Source organism: Colias croceus, chromosome 14, assembly GCF_905220415.1.
Source record: "Colias croceus chromosome 14, ilColCroc2.1".
NCBI classification, from domain to species: domain Eukaryota; kingdom Metazoa; phylum Arthropoda; class Insecta; order Lepidoptera; family Pieridae; genus Colias; species Colias croceus.
Window position 1 is genome coordinate 9278093 of NC_059550.1, and position 17410 is coordinate 9295502.

At 29.9% G+C, this 17410-nt stretch overlaps 1 protein-coding gene across 4 annotated transcripts; it reads right to left on the reverse strand.

Moving 5' to 3' along the window:
- Nucleotides 1-10757: 10757 nt before the first annotated feature.
- Nucleotides 10758-16978, reverse strand: LOC123697348 (thioredoxin, mitochondrial). 4 transcript variants are annotated; one of them, XM_045643826.1, is made up of 4 exons: nt 16817-16978; nt 14167-14307; nt 13453-13617; nt 10758-11438 (listed from the first exon to the last, which is right to left on the reverse strand). In XM_045643826.1, exons 2-4 carry the CDS (start codon nt 14302-14304, stop codon nt 11307-11309), a joined length of 435 nt encoding a protein of 144 aa, XP_045499782.1. In that variant the 5' UTR covers nt 14305-14307; nt 16817-16978; the 3' UTR covers nt 10758-11306. The 4 variants fall into 4 exon arrangements, with proteins under 4 accessions (XP_045499782.1, XP_045499784.1, XP_045499780.1 ...); XM_045643828.1 differs by having other exon boundaries at nt 16931-16958; XM_045643824.1 differs by lacking the exon at nt 16817-16978 and adding an exon at nt 16633-16768.
- Between the last annotated feature and the right edge of the window lie 432 nt (nt 16979-17410).

The following is a 17410-nucleotide window of genomic DNA, read 5'->3' on the forward strand; positions in this document are numbered from 1 at the left end:
TTGGGTTAAATTCTGTACATATTGTATATAGTTTAAAGGTGTATGTTTGTGTAACTCTTAAGTATTCTAATGTTAGTTAAATTTTGTCCCGTTAAATATGGGAAATATAAATACATAATTACTTTTTTCAATATATCTGGTGTAAATGGTCTCATAGTTTTTATTTATTCGTGTAAAATTTTGAATCTTTTCGTATCGTGAAAATTGTATTATCCAATTATAGAATCATGTATAACAGTATTTACATTACCTTTTCATATTTATTTTCATATGGTACCATTTTTTTATAAAATTTGAAATCCTTAAAGACGTATTTTTTAATAAATCATTCTTATTTTTACATCGACAATATTCGCATTACAAAATAAAAATTTGAACTTTAATGCATTTTTATTGTATTACATATTGAGCTATTATAACAGACTGTATTTACTTAGAATGTACAATGTACATAATGAAGTCCCATTGTTCTATGTGGTATAGGGGAAAATTTCACATTTGTTTTACTGTAAAATACATTCTTTAAAAACAATGACCTAAGTTCGTTATTATTAAAATATATTTGCCAAAAAACCGCCTGCTTAAAATTACACATAATAATTATTACCCTACTTACCCTTAAACTACGGAATCCAAAAGTGATTATGACCCTACTTTCCCTTTAACTACGGAACCCGTTGAGGCGGAAAAGAAAAGTCAAATACTTAAGTGAAACAGATGTGAAATGCATACAAATTGTACATAATATATATATAAAATGTAACTAGTTGAAATGTTCTGTGCGGACGTTGAGTTTTTCGAATTTATAAATTATTGCAAGTTGATCGTTTAAATGTAATTGTATTGATGTGATTTAAAATTAATGACGCGTTTTTACGCACAAATATATATCGTCGTGTTGGGAGTTCTTGATAAAATAAAGGGGTTCGTTTTGTTGTCTGTTCGTATAAATACGTGTTATCTATATACATGACTTGCTCCGTTTTCTTTTTTCATAACATGGAACTTTATTTAAAATAAGTAGGTACTTGCTTAACACAACAAATATAGTGAGTCGGGGTAAGACCGGACGGATTTTAGACGAATTGAAATAGTCTAGCAAAAGCCCGATTTTCTCAGCACTAGTTCAAGATTTACTACTTAAAACTGATGTAAATGACAATTCATTTAGCATCGCTTTGCTCTACAATAAGTTTATTCTTATAAACTCAACAGTTTCTGATTTTAAGGCGTTTAAAAACAACACTTACTTTTTTTATGACTATGGTAAAAAATTACTCTTCGGGGTAAGTTCGGACATGCTTTTAAATGCACTTCTATTGAATATAGCATAAGGTCGATCAAAAAAATATATCCGATCTTTTACGGTCTAAAATGATTTTTTGACGATTTTTTTTGAAATCCACTTTACAGGCGTGCGGCGCGTCGGAGCGACACCCAGAACCTTAAGGTCGATGCAAAACAAAATGAAGTCGTACAGAATTTTGCCCTCGTAAATAAATATGCTCGTATTCGCCGAATTTTTGATGTTTACGTTCTTACCCCATGTCCGGACTTACCCGGACTCACCTTACTTTAATTCTTTTAATATAATCCAATAGTATTCTTTCTTCTTATTTTTGGTAACTAAATTACTGAAACGTACTTTCAAACTTTCGTTTACAATTTATTTTAATTTGATTTAAAATATTTGTTTAAACAACAGACAATGCAACAAACCCAATTGAATTAACATCGTTAGTTTACAATTTAACGTCATTAGAAACGCCTCATTTCTATTAAAAAATTTAAACGTTGAATTTAATCGATTTGCATATCATGAAAATTATATAATAAATTGTTTTAATAAAATATAATTGAGGAATTCTAAATTGCGTTGATCAGTATTTCTTTGTCAAACCTAAATGGTTAGATGTTCTATCATGTGTGAACTCTGCAGTTGCCTTATTTAAGACTAATTTTTATAATCTAGATCAATATTATAATTATTAATTATGTACTTGCGTAAATATAGAAAATGGACTTGTGAAAGAGACGATCGTGGCGAGCTTTCTAATGTGTAGTTTTTGTTTCTGCGTCTTTTGAGGCCTAGAAATAATACAATTATTATTGTAAAAATTGAGTTTTTTGATTTCTTTTGAGTAATCAAGTCCATTTTGTATATCTATGATGTTAAGGTTTTAATGTGCTGTCCTATAAAAGTTATGGATTTTTACCAAATTTCGAAAAGGAAGATTGTATTTAAATACAAAATGTCGTCAATCCAAATTCAACTATTATTATTACGTTCCTATTAAAATTGGTATTTTAGTTATCCTTATTTGATTTTTTTTAAATTGAATTTATCAAGAAGGCACAATCCGTCCACAAAGATGTGTTTTCTTATGAAGATTTTTTTGTGTCTCCTTCTCTTTCTATCACAAAGGAAAGAGACAGATATAGAAATATCTTCGTGTTTTTCCAAACACACGGACAGTACCGGTGATGTGTATTATATGTATATTATAATGTTAAGTTTAATTGCACAATAATTGTTAAATGTATGTTGGTAAAAATCTTATAAAATAATGTGTCCCGAGATTAAGCCCATACTAGGAAATATTAAACTCGTATAGCAATAACATCAGACTTGCCGGTTACGTTGCTTTTGTTAATTTATAGATTCTTAAATAAGTTAGGACAGAATAATATAAACGAAGGGTTCCGTATGCTATTATTTTTATTTTTTCTCCTATACAATAGCTCAGAAACTTTACTGGTTGTGTGTAAGCTAAAAAAATCTACTTTATCTCTATCTCTTTTTGTTTATACTTTCTGTAAGACTATTTTTATAAATAAAAGAATCTATAGATTAAAAAAAGTAACGGAACGCGTACTTAGTGATTCCAAATTCCAATTTGAGTACTGCCATAACGCTATGCGATAGCCTCACCATTACTTAAATCATAATAAATCACTGCTTGACGTGATTGTACCTTGTATGTATATTATGCCAAAGTAATCTTGATCAGTTGTTGAGACTCATAGAACTGTATCAATGTGGATTCAGAAATAAAGTGATAAAATATATGTACTGTGTTTTATTTTATTACAAGCTTTTCGCCCGTAGCTTCGCGCATTTAAAAGAAAACCCAAATTGTTCTCGTTCTCTTGGGATTTCCGGGATAAAACCTATCCTATGTGTTAATCCAAGTTATCTATGTGTGTGCAAAATTTCATGAAAATCGGTTCAGTAGTTTTTGCCTGAAGGAGTATACAAACTTTCACATTTCTAATATTAGTAGGATGCTAGTAATTTTAACATTGTAGCGTGGAGAAAATACATATAAAATAGGATGAAGGAAACTTACTATGCAATTTGTAGGACAATGTGCGTGTAAAATATAAGCCATAGAAAAAGTAGTGTACCTAGTTTAATAATCTTAAGCACGCTTAATTGAGAATAACTCATGAATTTGCTTATGAATTTCTTTTGTTATCATCGATCCTAAGTTTTGATGAAATCTGTCGCATTAATAACAATTATAATATACTTTCTTTTGACACCGATATGTCGAGGCCATATCGTAGATTTGCTCATTTCATGAAAATGATCGATCATTTCATTTCATCATGGTCGCATTGGTCGCATTTCATGATGTGGCTAACATGGTTTGACCAGATCGTATAAAATAGGAGTCCATAAAATATTTAATAAATTCAAACTTGAACTTGTTTATTGTCATTTAAGATATATTAATAGTACCGCGGCAGCGTTTGTCGAGTGCCGGAAGCGAAAAGCGAAGCGCTTTATTCACTTTCTTCAATATTACAAAATGATATTTTTTTTACTAATTTCGATTTATTTACCATCTGTTTCAAGTATGTATTAAGTCTAACAATACACAGTCGAATAATTACAGCGTGATGTAGGATGAGCATTAATTTTCTAGAGTTTTTGAGTGCAAGGTGAAAAAGAAGCTTAAAGAAGGGTAACATTTTGAATACAAACAACAGAAGTCAAAGAAAATATATTTATTTAGTGAACACTTAAACAATATATAGAATAGAGTCAATTTCATATCTATTTAACTGTAGGTTTGGACGATCGGAGCATACATTAAGGTATTATTATATGGGTAATAGTTACACATTAAATAAAACGCTATATGCAGTACAAGAATTACTTCCTCATAGTAGGTATACATATTAAGCTGAACTTAGTAACATATTAGCTGTCAATACAATATTTTTTTTTTTTTTTTTTTTTTTTTTAATTATTGGTCTACAAAACTGGTTACAAAAATGTTTCTGATTTATTCTATTAATTATGTACTATCATGCAGTTGATTTATAACCTTCTGGATGTAGACACAGCATGCAAATTTACAAATTTTAATTGGATACCTTATCTATGTAACAATAATTATGATAACTATGTATTTATTTGATTAAATTTAATAATTTATTCCTAATTGAGACCAGAGAACCACTAAATATATCTATTTCTGATCGGATACTATTTGCATAGGTGCACATTCGAAACAGAGGTGCATGTTGACCAAGATTAGTTTTACTTAAAGGTGGCAGAAAACATAATCTGTTATGTAAACGAGTAGTGATACGCGGAATTGAGAGACAAATGCGCTCCAAGACATCAGGACAATCTGCTTCCCCATGTAGAACCTTATAAAGAAATAATATATCCGCTACTTTCCTGCGTGTATGTAAACCACTCAAGTTAAAGTACGACAGACGCTGGTCATAGGAAGTTAAAACCCTACATTTATGGTCTGAGTAACTAAGATGGTACAAAAAACGTTTCTGGACTCTTTCAATTCTATCGGAATGGACTTGGTAACTAGGGCTCCAGACAGCTGAACAATACTCTAGTATTCCACGAACGAGGGTGCTATAAATTAAAATGGTAAGTTGAGGTTGTTTCAGGAATCTCATTTGTCTCGTGACGAAGCCCGATAATTGTGAAGCTTTTTTGACAATATGATCGTAATGGATTCTAAAACTTAAAGAACTATCCATGATAACGCCTAGGTCACGGATAAAGCTCACTTCCGTGAGTGGTAAATTATTGATTTGGTAAGTAACAGGTGTTCGAATTTTCTTTCTAGAAAATGTTATGTGATAGCATTTATTAATATTTAAGCACATGTGATTATTTGTACACCATTTTTGTATATTATTAAGATCTGATTGAAGTATGTTAACATCTGTTTTATCCTTAATCGTTCTATAAACTTTTAAATCATCAGCGTACATTCTATAGTTGGATTGTATTACACGCGGGAGGTCGTTAACAAAGATTAAAAAGAAGAGAGGACCGAGATGGGAGCCCTGCGGTATTCCCGATGGAATAGTATAGGGGGTGGATTTAAGGTGGATTTAAGATTTATATTCCATAGATTGAGACGTTTAATATATTTTTCTAGGGTCTACCTACTTATATTAAGCGTTAACTTCTTTAGATGAGTTCTTTAGATAGAATATTTATCATTTCTTTATTTAATGACTTTATTGTGTAACAGGAAAATAACTTGAGAAGAGAACTTTACTAAATTGAGAAGAATAAAGAGTTAAACTCTGCTATTAAATCTATTTTAAAGTTCAACAAATTTATTTAATAAAATCACACTAGACGTTACATTAGTTATATTCTAATTTCATAAAATTTTAAACCTTGAAATTAATATACAAAAGTATTATCTATTTATTGTACTAATGAAAGTGTAATATAATTCTCGATTACTCTACAAGCAAAACTAGGCGCTATTTCACTAATCATAAGATAAAATTTTCTATATGGACCCGCACATGGTCGCCTACACGTAGACACTAAGCTCAGGGGTTTGGGTAAAAGCTAAACTGTAAATTCACAACATTAAGTATTAACTAATTTCTACAATTTTTGAAGTTATACTTCTTTTGGCGCGATGAAGAAAATGATGAGAGTGAATTTTTACGATGCGCGCGCACACTGACACCTAAATTTAACAGCATAAAGGTAGTTCTAGCCTCTTCTAGGTGGTATGAAAATTGATAACTATGTTCAAGTTGTATATTCTAGTATTTTTTCCATACGCCAAAGAAGTATAACTTCTAACGCGTGTACATAGGTACACACACTTTTTTTATAAGCGTCATTCCTTTGTACAATTCCCGCCCAAACTTTTAGTGTTGCAGTAAATGGGTTTAATAAATAATAATGTTAACTGCTATCATTACGCCATAAGGGCGTTGAGTTCCAATTTTAAGCATGGCCAATTTTAGCATTTATTAAATTAACATGCAAAATATTTATCTGCATCTTTTTGCCGTCGTCCAATATATTATCTTATTTCTTAATATACCCGTAAGAGTTAAATTTATGACTCTTTCTGTTCGTGGTTAACCTTTGACCAACTCCTAACAGAAATAACTTTATTAATAAATCATAATTTATGTAGATAACATCATTCATTATCTGTTTTCCTTAATTTGAGATGCCATAATATACTTTCACTATGATATTTATTATCTAGACACGCGGCAGCGTGTCAAGCCGAGTTCAAGCGAAGAGAACTGGCGAGCAGCAGCCGTGTGTTACACGAACCATTTCGAGCCACTTTTCACCCCCTTATAACTCGAAAACTATTTAAGTTAAATAAACCAAATTTGGTACATATCAAGAGGACCTCAAGATTAACAAGAACCTTAAATTTCATAAATACAGATTAAACAGTTGCGTAGATATTAATATCCAAAAATCGCAATTTTTAAGACTGACTGACTTATAGACATATACAAAACCTAACCCACTTCCAGATGACCTAGAAAGTTCAAATTTTGTAATCAACTAGGTAATAGTGAGTGTACAAAGGAAAAAATCAGAAAATACTGAATTTGTCTGTATTTAATTTTTTTTTCAATGACATAAATTTTGTTTGTATGGAAAAATGGAAAAGTTTATAAAAATAGAAAATAGTATATTCACCTTACTAGTCTTAAAAAATAGATCAAAACTAGTCAGTGGCCGAAAAAAATTTTGAAATCCATCAATAAATGACTGAGATATAGATTATTGAAGTTTACATATTTTAGCGCGAAACGTCTGTAGATTCGATGCGCCTCTGACATCACACTCACTCGCGCTAGTATCGCTAGGGCTAATTACTTCGATTGCATGATTTCTTTATTCAAAACTGTTATTAAACGTAAAATAAGAGAAAATTGTAATAAAAATATTGCTCATACAGGTAACAATAATATCTGGGGGCACGGTAGTGCCCCCGCCAAGACGAGCCAAGCGAATATATAATTTTACATATTCACATTTATTTATTCTTTATTTATGAGTGTTTAGTTTAGTTTTAATTTCAGTGTAATGGAAGAAAGCTTCGTCGAAGGTCGGAATGATTTAATTTGCGTAGGTAGGTAATATAATATAAGTGAAACATCTTTAGGCGCGTTAAGAGTAAAATTTCAAAATCGCGTCATGGCAATACCGTAACGTCATGGAGTAAGGCGACGATTCTTCTACAACGATCTTTGCATCTTTGTAATAGTGTGTGTACAAATTCACGCTGGATGTTTAGAAAATCATGTGAGTATGGCCGCCAAAAATTGTACATTCAAGAAAAAAAAAATGTCCTTGTCATTTTATATAGCACCAGATTTTTTTATATAGTAATTATGGTAGTTTTTAAATAGTTTCAGCTTCACTATGTTATATTTATCATTATATTAATAATTTAAATTAATTTTGAGTGCCTTTAACAAGCTCAATATTTTTTTTTGAAATGCTTATTTTCCTTTCCATACTAAAATCATGTGTCCCACTTAGTCATCTCACACTTTGAAGTCACAAAATTATGCAAAAATCTATTGATACCTGTAAAATTTTGGTATTTTTAAATTATTCTGTAAACTTGTGGATAGTTTTAACAAGTTCTAATAAAAATAACATAAAAGAAATTAATATAAAACTCACTTAAAACTATGTCTCACTTTTTTTCACGAATGATACTTCACGCACGGTTACCATAAAATAACACCCTAAATAACTAGATATCCAAGCCACAAAAATATTTTTAAGTAGTGACAACACCGATTTACATGTTGGCCAACCTTTAGTAAAAAAATCGCCATTCTGTTACTGTCAAAGTTAATCGAAAGGTAGTCGGCATTTTTGCTTCGCAACATTTTAATAATTTTGAGTGAGAATTATGCAAGGTAAGAATACAAATTTACTATATTATTTAAATTATGTGTGTAGCTTTAGTGTTCTAGTAACAAATCAAACTATGCGGCGTCTTATTACTACAATACTTTGGCGAATAAAGGCTTTTTAGGTTATGTCCAACCATATTTTTATTCACGAATGATACCATGTGTTACTATTGTGTTACGTAACATCCGTGAGCGGCTCTTAGGGGTAGTACTCACTAGAGAATCTAAAGTTAAAAATTTACTTTTTTACATAAAGAGAACCCACTTCAAAAACTATCATGTTTCGGAAGTTAGTAACTTTTTTACTATAATAATTCGTATTCGTAATTAATATCATAAGTTGTGAATGATTTTTGCATTTGTAAGTATTATAGAAATACAAAATTTGAGAAATAAAACTTTTTCTTTAATATTTAAATTTGTTTTATTGAGTTTTAAAGTAATTTAATCAAATAATTTAATTAACAATATAAAACAGAAATGTAAAAAAAAATCTCCTGCATTATTAGTTGTAATGTACACTAGGCTTAACAAAATCACGTATGTTACTATCAGTCACGTATGTTACGGTGTGTTACGATTTCACGACTGTTATTGTACAATATTTGGCGGCCATACTCATGTAATCTTTTAAACAGAAAACGAGTTTAAAAAATTGCAGATAATGACGGGGCAATGTGCGCTGACATTCATAACATACAAGAAAATATAGAAAATAATACTAAACAAACCATACAAAGAAACCGCAAGAAAAAATATATAAAAAATCGTATATAAAAAGTATTATATTCATAAAGTAAATCAAATTTGCAGAGTAATTTTCTGTACAAAAAGTAATGATATCCCACCAAAAACATAAATGTAAAAATTGGAGCCGAGTTCAATCATTGACTTAATTTGCCAAAAAAGAAATGAGATCTAATTAATGTGTGCCTAGTTCTGCAGACAGCCCAGAAATTTATTTACAAAGATGTATTAAGTTCTTAGGTTGACTGAAAACTCAATTGTTTTATTTTCCCTTAGAGAACAATGTTTATTCCAAAATATAACTTTTTTAATTTGAATAATATAATTATTTTCACAAGGCAAACAACTAATGACCTATTGAACCCCATAATTTGATGAGGCTAGTTTTACATACTGTTTATATTTTGTGAGGTTCTAAAAACTAGCCTCATCAAATTATGGGGTTCAATAGGTCATTAGTTGTTTGCTTTGTGAAAATAATTATATTATTCAAATTAAAAAAGTTATATTTTGGAATAAACATTGTTCTCTAAGGGAAAATAAAACAATTGAGTTTTCAGTCAACCTAAGAACTTAATACATCTTTGTAAATAAATTTCTGGGCTGTCTGCAGAACTAGGCACACATTAATTAGATCTCATTTCTTTTTTGGCAAATTAAGTCAACGATTGAACTCGGCTCCAATTTTTACATTTATGTTTTTGGTGGGATTATTATTACTCGAATCTTCAATAGCCGGTCTTAATTCAAAATCACCTTCATTTTCACAATATTTGAAAGATAAATTCTTCTTTCACAACATACGAATTCTTTACATGGATGGATACATTACCAAAATCCACTTAAAATATGAATGTATATTGTATATTTTGTAAATACAGTGAAATAAATTTGTACCGTATACACATGGCAGGCAAAATTTTTCAAACTATTTTAAACCTTAGTACCTTTAATATATGGATTGCATTTGTTTATCCTAAATTTTTATCTATGAAATTGATATACAGTACTTTAATAATATTTACAGATATTGTTACATGATATTTATAGTAGAAGATCCGAAATAATCCGAAAAAATAAATCGACTTCCACCGGGGTGATAATAGAATGAGACATATTTTATAATAAATTCAGTCTATAAAAATGGGGTTTCTGGAAAAATCCTGGTCAGGATATTTTTAATTAATTTCCCCGGAATTTAGGTTCGGATCTTTGACTATTATATCTCTTTATCCTCAACAATTGAGATAAATGAAATTTATTAAAGTGCGTTGAATTAAAAAGGGCTTATAAAACTCATGAAGCAGTCTTGCAAACCGGATATGTTGAGTAATAATCAGATTGTAATAATTGTATATATTAACTGTACAATATTAGCATATATTGTATGTACACTTGTCGCAGATATTAGTTTGCTGCGACAAATACATACAGTATTTTTCGATTTAATATGAGTGAAGTTAGCTTGAAGTTAGGGTCGCCAGTAAATAGCTGTTTTAAAATTGTAGTATCTAAATTTTTCTAATTTCTATTATAATATGCAAGAAGCTTATATCTAATACACTGGAGATTGCACTATGAACGTTGACTTGTCACGGGAAGGTATGACCTTGAATGACGCCTGGTTGTTCCTTCATCCCTTTCACACCAACTTGCCAAGTTAGGTGTGAAAGGGACAAAAAAACAACCAAGCGTCATTCAAGGTGACAAGTCAACGTTTATAGTGCAATGTCCAGTGTATTAGTTATAAGCTTCTTGATAATATGATTTCAAGTAATTTTGCCACTTCTGGCTACATATAGGTTGTCTATATTAAATAGTGAAATTATTCTCGAATACCTACTACATAATAGTAGTTTTAATTTCGCTCTAAAGTGAAAGTACACTAGTTTTCACAGACATAAGTATCATTATTATGTATCATAGAAAGTAGTAAATTCTAATTTTATTTTTTCTATACTCATTTAATATATTCTTTATGATTGTATATACTTTGATTCGTATAAATAATAATTATAGTACCCATATTATGTTATTGCTACTTACATTAATATTAAATCATTTTTGTAGGTTAAGGTAAATTAAAACTATTTTAAACATTATTCAATTATGTTTATAAACATAGAGTAAAACAGTCGAAGATGTAATAAAAACTTAACTATAATAATTCTACTTCTGCGATAACATAAAATTGTGTCTAATATAAATAAAAAAAGATTATACATCGATTCGCGTAAAAAATAATAAAGCAGCCATTCACGCCATAAAGCTTCGTATTATTTACACTTTACATGATAAAAAAACAATAACAAAATATATTTAATGGCAATCCTGTTAGCATAGACAATTTCCGGAAGTTACGCGTCATCCTTCTTTTTACCGGACATGCGGTCTATGAGACTATTTATCATGTCGGCATCGACTAGACCGATAAACTTGTCAACTATTAAACCGTTTTTCACCGCTATTACTGCTGGCACAGCTTTTACCTGAAAACAAAAGCATTTTTAAAACTTAAATTATTATGTACTAATCTATAACTACTAATATTATAAAGCTGAAGAGTTTGTTCGTTTGTTTGAACGCGCTAATCCCAGGAATTACTGGTCCGATTTAAAAAATTCTTTCGGTGTTAGATAGCCCATTCAGATCATTCATTGAGGAAGGTAGGTATAGACTATATCATCACCCTTAGACCAACAGGAGCAATGTGGATGAAACCGCGGAGCGCAGCTAGTTAGTATATATAATACTAACTAGCTGCGCTCCGCGGTTTCATCCGCATAAAAATACCTATTATGATTAGTCTATATAAAACTAATCATAATATTTTTTTTTATTTATACGAATACGAATATTTGTCCACTACAAACCTCTAGGATCATTAATTATCAGTCTTTTTTTAACTTTTGTAGTAATCGTAAAATATTCAGATAGGAAGTTTTTGCGATAAATTGACTCGAAAGTTGATTTTTTCGAGTATCCGCATTAAATTGTAGTTTGTAGTAATGGTATTCTATTCGGAATTAGTTTTGTGTAGAAAATAAAATTGCTTAAAATGAAAATATTTTTAATTATTTTTTCTGCAATCGAAAAATATTGTAATACAATCAACTACAGTAATCCAAAATTAATAATGCGCATGCAAATCTTCGCTAATTGTCGTATTTCCGAAGACACTCGAATCATTGAATCGTAAGAGCCCTAAACAACGAACTTGCATTTTACACCTTGTTCAAAAGAAATAGAAGTCAATTCACGGTCATACACAATCAAAAACAAATCGGGCGGTAGGTGACGGTAGCCTGTCAGTCAAAAAACTAAAAAATCCGTCAGTTGTCTTTAAATATTGGTGGTGACTGCACGTGTTCTCTCTGTGTGGAATTATATAGAGCTGCTATTACGTACCCTTCTTGGTTTTGTTTTTAAAGGTGAATTGAATTAATCGATGAAATGATTTACACAGGTGATGGCAGTAGGGAAAGTGAAAATGAAGAAGAGTTCCGATGTATCTAAAATGTCAGAAATAAAGATAATCCCTGATTTTGATTGTTTTTATTTTTTTTGTAATTGTCATAATATTGAAGAATGATCAGTACTGTAAATACTTTTGAACTGAGATTTTAATGATAAGATTTACTTATATGGTTTAAATATAAACCTGGGTTTGAAAACCATACTTTATACAATATAATTTTTGTGTTATTTTAACCTTCTTTTCTTCCATCATTACACCAGCTTCAGTAAGACACTTTAAAAGTACTATAAAATTTTCCAAGTAAATCAATCCAACATAGATAATATATTCGCAATCGTGGGGTTATACTCGCTATTTACTTACAAGGAATTATTGAAACAAAATCGTTACTTACCTACATATACATATTAATCTCTTTTAGCACAAAACATATAATTTGACTTCAATATGCATAAAGAAAATGCATTTAACCGCTCTATATAGATATTATCTTCGGACGCTCCGAGAATATGACAGTTGCCGAACAGTGACGAAGATTTCTATGCGCATTATTACTTTTGGATTACTGTACAAACGTTTATCTATATTCTATAAGAAACAACCGGAAACAAAAAATATTTTTTTGAAATTTGGCGGGACAACTTTTTTTGATGCCTATAATTCATTTTTGCGCAACTACAAACAAAATCCCATAGCAAGTTCACATAGCCCATAATTATAAAAGAACTAGCTTTCCGCCCGCGGCTTGGCCCGCGTTTTCAAAGAAAAACCCGCATAGTTCCCGTTCCCGTGGGATTTCCGGGATAAAGCATATCCTATGTGTTAATCCAAGTTTGGTAACTTGGATTAACACATCGGATAGGATATGTGTTCTAAATTTCATTGTAATCGGTTCAGTAGTATTTGCGTGAAAGTGTAAAAAACATACATACATACACATACATCCATCCTCACAAACTTTCGCATTTACAATATTAGTAGGATAGGATAGGATATATTTTGAACTATTGACAAAAAATACTAACTTCAAACGTGTGCACCAGATCAGCATTTTCTTCCACATCAACTATAGCAAGGTCTAGATTATTTAAGGGCTCAATTAGTTCCTTTAGCTTTGGAGTGAGGATCTTACAGGGCTCACACCACTCCGCATGGAAATTTACTATTACTGGTTTGTCGTTGTTCATTACCTGAAAATATAGCATTAATTATTTCAATTGGAATCATTAGATTTACTTGTTTGTTTGAACGCGCAAACATCAGGAACTACTGGTCCGATTTGAAAAATTCTTGTTGGTGTTAGATAGCCCTTTTATCGAGGAAGGCTATAGGCTATATACCATCACGCTAAAACCAACAGGAGCAGAGGCACGCGGGTGAAACCGCGGGGCCCAGCTAATTTTCTATACGTATACAGTTTGTCCTGAATTATGTATACTAAGATCAAAGAAAAATACAGTTGATTAGATGATGTTTACATTTTAATACTTATTAATTATGTGTGTTAATTATTTTTTGCGTTGTTGGATTTATTTACACATGAAAAATAAACTGCCTTAATAGAGACAGAGCGAGCCATTGATTTCCAACCATTTTTAGTGCTACTTCATTAAATTTATTAAACAATATAATAGTTATGTATAATAAATAATTTTTAGCTAATATTGCACCTTTATAATTTCCCATAACATGCATAAGCACCAGTTATAACTATTAATTAAAAAAAATATAACACATACCTTATTAACAAAATCATCATTATTCTTAACTAATATAGTTTCATTGTGTACTATTGAAGTTGATATATGTTTAGCTCTCCTCAAGTTAGCCAGCCTTCTGACTGGCGACTTTAAACCTTGACACATGGCACTACACATTGTCTGAAACAAATATATTTTAGTATTAAAGTGCTTCTAGAAGAAGTCTAATTGAATAAATAAATGTTTGAGTTTGAGTTTGAAACAATAACAAATAAATTGTATGACAATTCTGTAATAGACTTGTAATAACAATACTGCAATAGTTATAGACCTTAATCACAACAGTTTTAGCTAATAATAATAATTGTCATTAGTTAAGTTAAGTAATTACAATAGTTTGTAAATAACATATTATTCCTTTCAATTTTAATTCCCATTCAGGTTATATTTATGTAGTACTAGCTTTCCTCCCGCGGCATCGCCCGCGCAGTCAAAGAAAAACCTGCATAGTTCCCGTTCCCGTGGGATTTCCGGGATAAAATCTATCCTATGTCCTTTCTCGGGTATCAAAATATCTATATACCAAATTTCATGCAAATTGGTTCAGTAGTTAAAGCGTGATTGAGTAACAGACAGACAGACAGACAGAGTTACTTTCGCATTTATAATATTAGTATGGATATGCTCATTAGAATAAATATTTTTTTTCTACAAAAAATCAGATGAATTTACAACTCTAAGGAAATCATAATTTACTTGAACAACACATTTAATTATTTTGAAATAGTACAAATTCTATACCAGAAAGTTAACTTCTAATATGAATAAAAATGATACGTAATGTAATCAAATTAAACATCAGGCACAAATGATTAGAGATGTATGATTCACATGCTATAAGCCAAACATTCCAATACTAAAAGAATATATTAACAACACAATATTTAGGGCTGATTTTTCAATCGTTGGATAAAACTTATTTGTCGAATAACGTATTAAACTACCATTTCAAAAATGTATTCTTTTTGCCTGTAATTGACAGTTTATGGGTGACATTTTAATATTATTGTGTAATACTTTATTCAATGAATAAGTTTTAACCAATAATTAAAAAATTGGGCCTTAGTATTGTATGTGGTAACCAAGGAGATACTAATAGTAAATACTAAAGTTAATAATCCTAGAAAATAATACATTTTGTCAAATAAATAACTAATTATGTGCTATAAATGCAAGAGTTAATCGAGGAAACTTATTTAAAATTTAAATGTAGGGCATAGAACTGCAAAATTGTTAAAAATATAAATTTGATGTTCTAAGACAAATCTACTAAATAAAAATAAGTCTGATTTTCATTCCTGACGCTATAACCCCAGAATGCACCAACCGATTTACACAGTTTTGCATTTGTTGGAAAGGTATAGGGCTCCGTGAGGTTTATAGCAAAGGAAAGGTGTCTCTGTTGGCGAAACGGAGTTCGCCTGGTTTGCTAGTATATTATAAATATTAACTTTTTGCTCTGATTGTGACCTAATTAAATCTTTCTAAACATACAAAGAACAACTATTGTAATAAATTAAAAATGAATATAATTGACGACTATTAAAATATAATATTAACGGAATACTCCAGTATTTTACATACCCAAAGTTTTTTCTGAATAATTATGCAATAAGATAGACTCAGTAGAAGAAATACAATTTTATCTCATGATAATACTATAATATAGATTAAAAAGTTAGATATTTTTAATACTAAATACACAAAAATTACATGATGAATGTTATATCATAAAATCCTTTTTATCTTACGAGTAAATAATGATAACAAAATCGGAAATTATGTTTAATTCCTTCATGGATTGTTACTTGTTATTACTATGATTATTTATTTTGAAAAATTAAACAAATACTAATGCTGCATGTGTGGATAGTAATCTATTTTTAATAATTATTTGTTATATAATTTGACAACTCAAAAGTACTTTTAACAGTAATTGTTTCAAATGTTTGTGTATGAGCCTAATAGAACTGTATTATTTTTTTTTTAATATTAACTCATTATTAGGTTTTTATATGATAATCTACATAAATTAAAAAAAAAAATATTTATATTCATAAATCAATATACCTATAGTTCTTACATATATTATATCCAAAATGCATAAATACGAAATATTATTAGGTGTAGACCATAAATTCTATGGAATTTTTTTTAATTCACTAAAAAACAAAATGTACCTTCAGTTTTCATAAATAACGATAACTCACCACTACGTGTTTAGTTTACAAAACCAAACTTCTTTATCTTTTTAGTTTCCACAGGAGTTAAGCAGACATAAATAAAACAATACACAGCACCCAATATAGCACTTAATGTAAGGAATGTTAGAATAGCATAACGAGGGATATAAGTTTTGTCGTAAAAATTGGCAACCGATGACTCAATATCATCTCCCCTAGGCAATGAGACCAAAATAATTGTTAGAATAATGGCAGTAACTACCGCAATTTTACCAACGTAATGACCGGTCCGCACAGATACCCAGCAAAAAAATATAGCTACAAGCCAGATAACAGACAAGAAATATACGCCCACACCAAAATAAGACATATTAGTATGAAATGATGATCGTTAACGGATTACAAATGTATTGTTATTCATGCAGTACATATAGTAAACTTATTACTATTTTTCTTTGTTGGACGAATAAACACACTTGAACACATTAATTTCTTATTAAATTCACTTTGTCTGGGATACGAACAAATTGTAAATCTATGAATATTTTTTAAGCACGTACATTAGAATGAAAACAATGCTAGGAAAATACAAATTAGGAAGTCAAAGTTCAAATACAACTTACGAAACGTCAAATTGGGCTTTGACATATTGTGTCCAATGTCCATGTGACAGATCAGTGGTCACAGAACATTATTTTACAGTTCTATGAAATACTAAATGGTAAGTCGAAATCGCAACCGAATTCCGAAATGCTCTTGAAGAATAAAATAAGATGTTACTGTATAAATATGTATAATATATCTAGTCTTCACCAATATATTTTAGGCAGTATTCTAAAAAAATGCCGTAATAATAAAATATTAACATGCTAAGACTAATGATTTAAATTTGAAACTTAAAACTAATTTACCAAGAATTTACCTTTGATTAACGGAATCATCTACGTACCACACGAATCATTGTAAAAATAAAAATAAAAATAAATCGATTTTATACTATAAAGATAATAAATTTGAAAAGCAGGAAGGCAACCTAATAA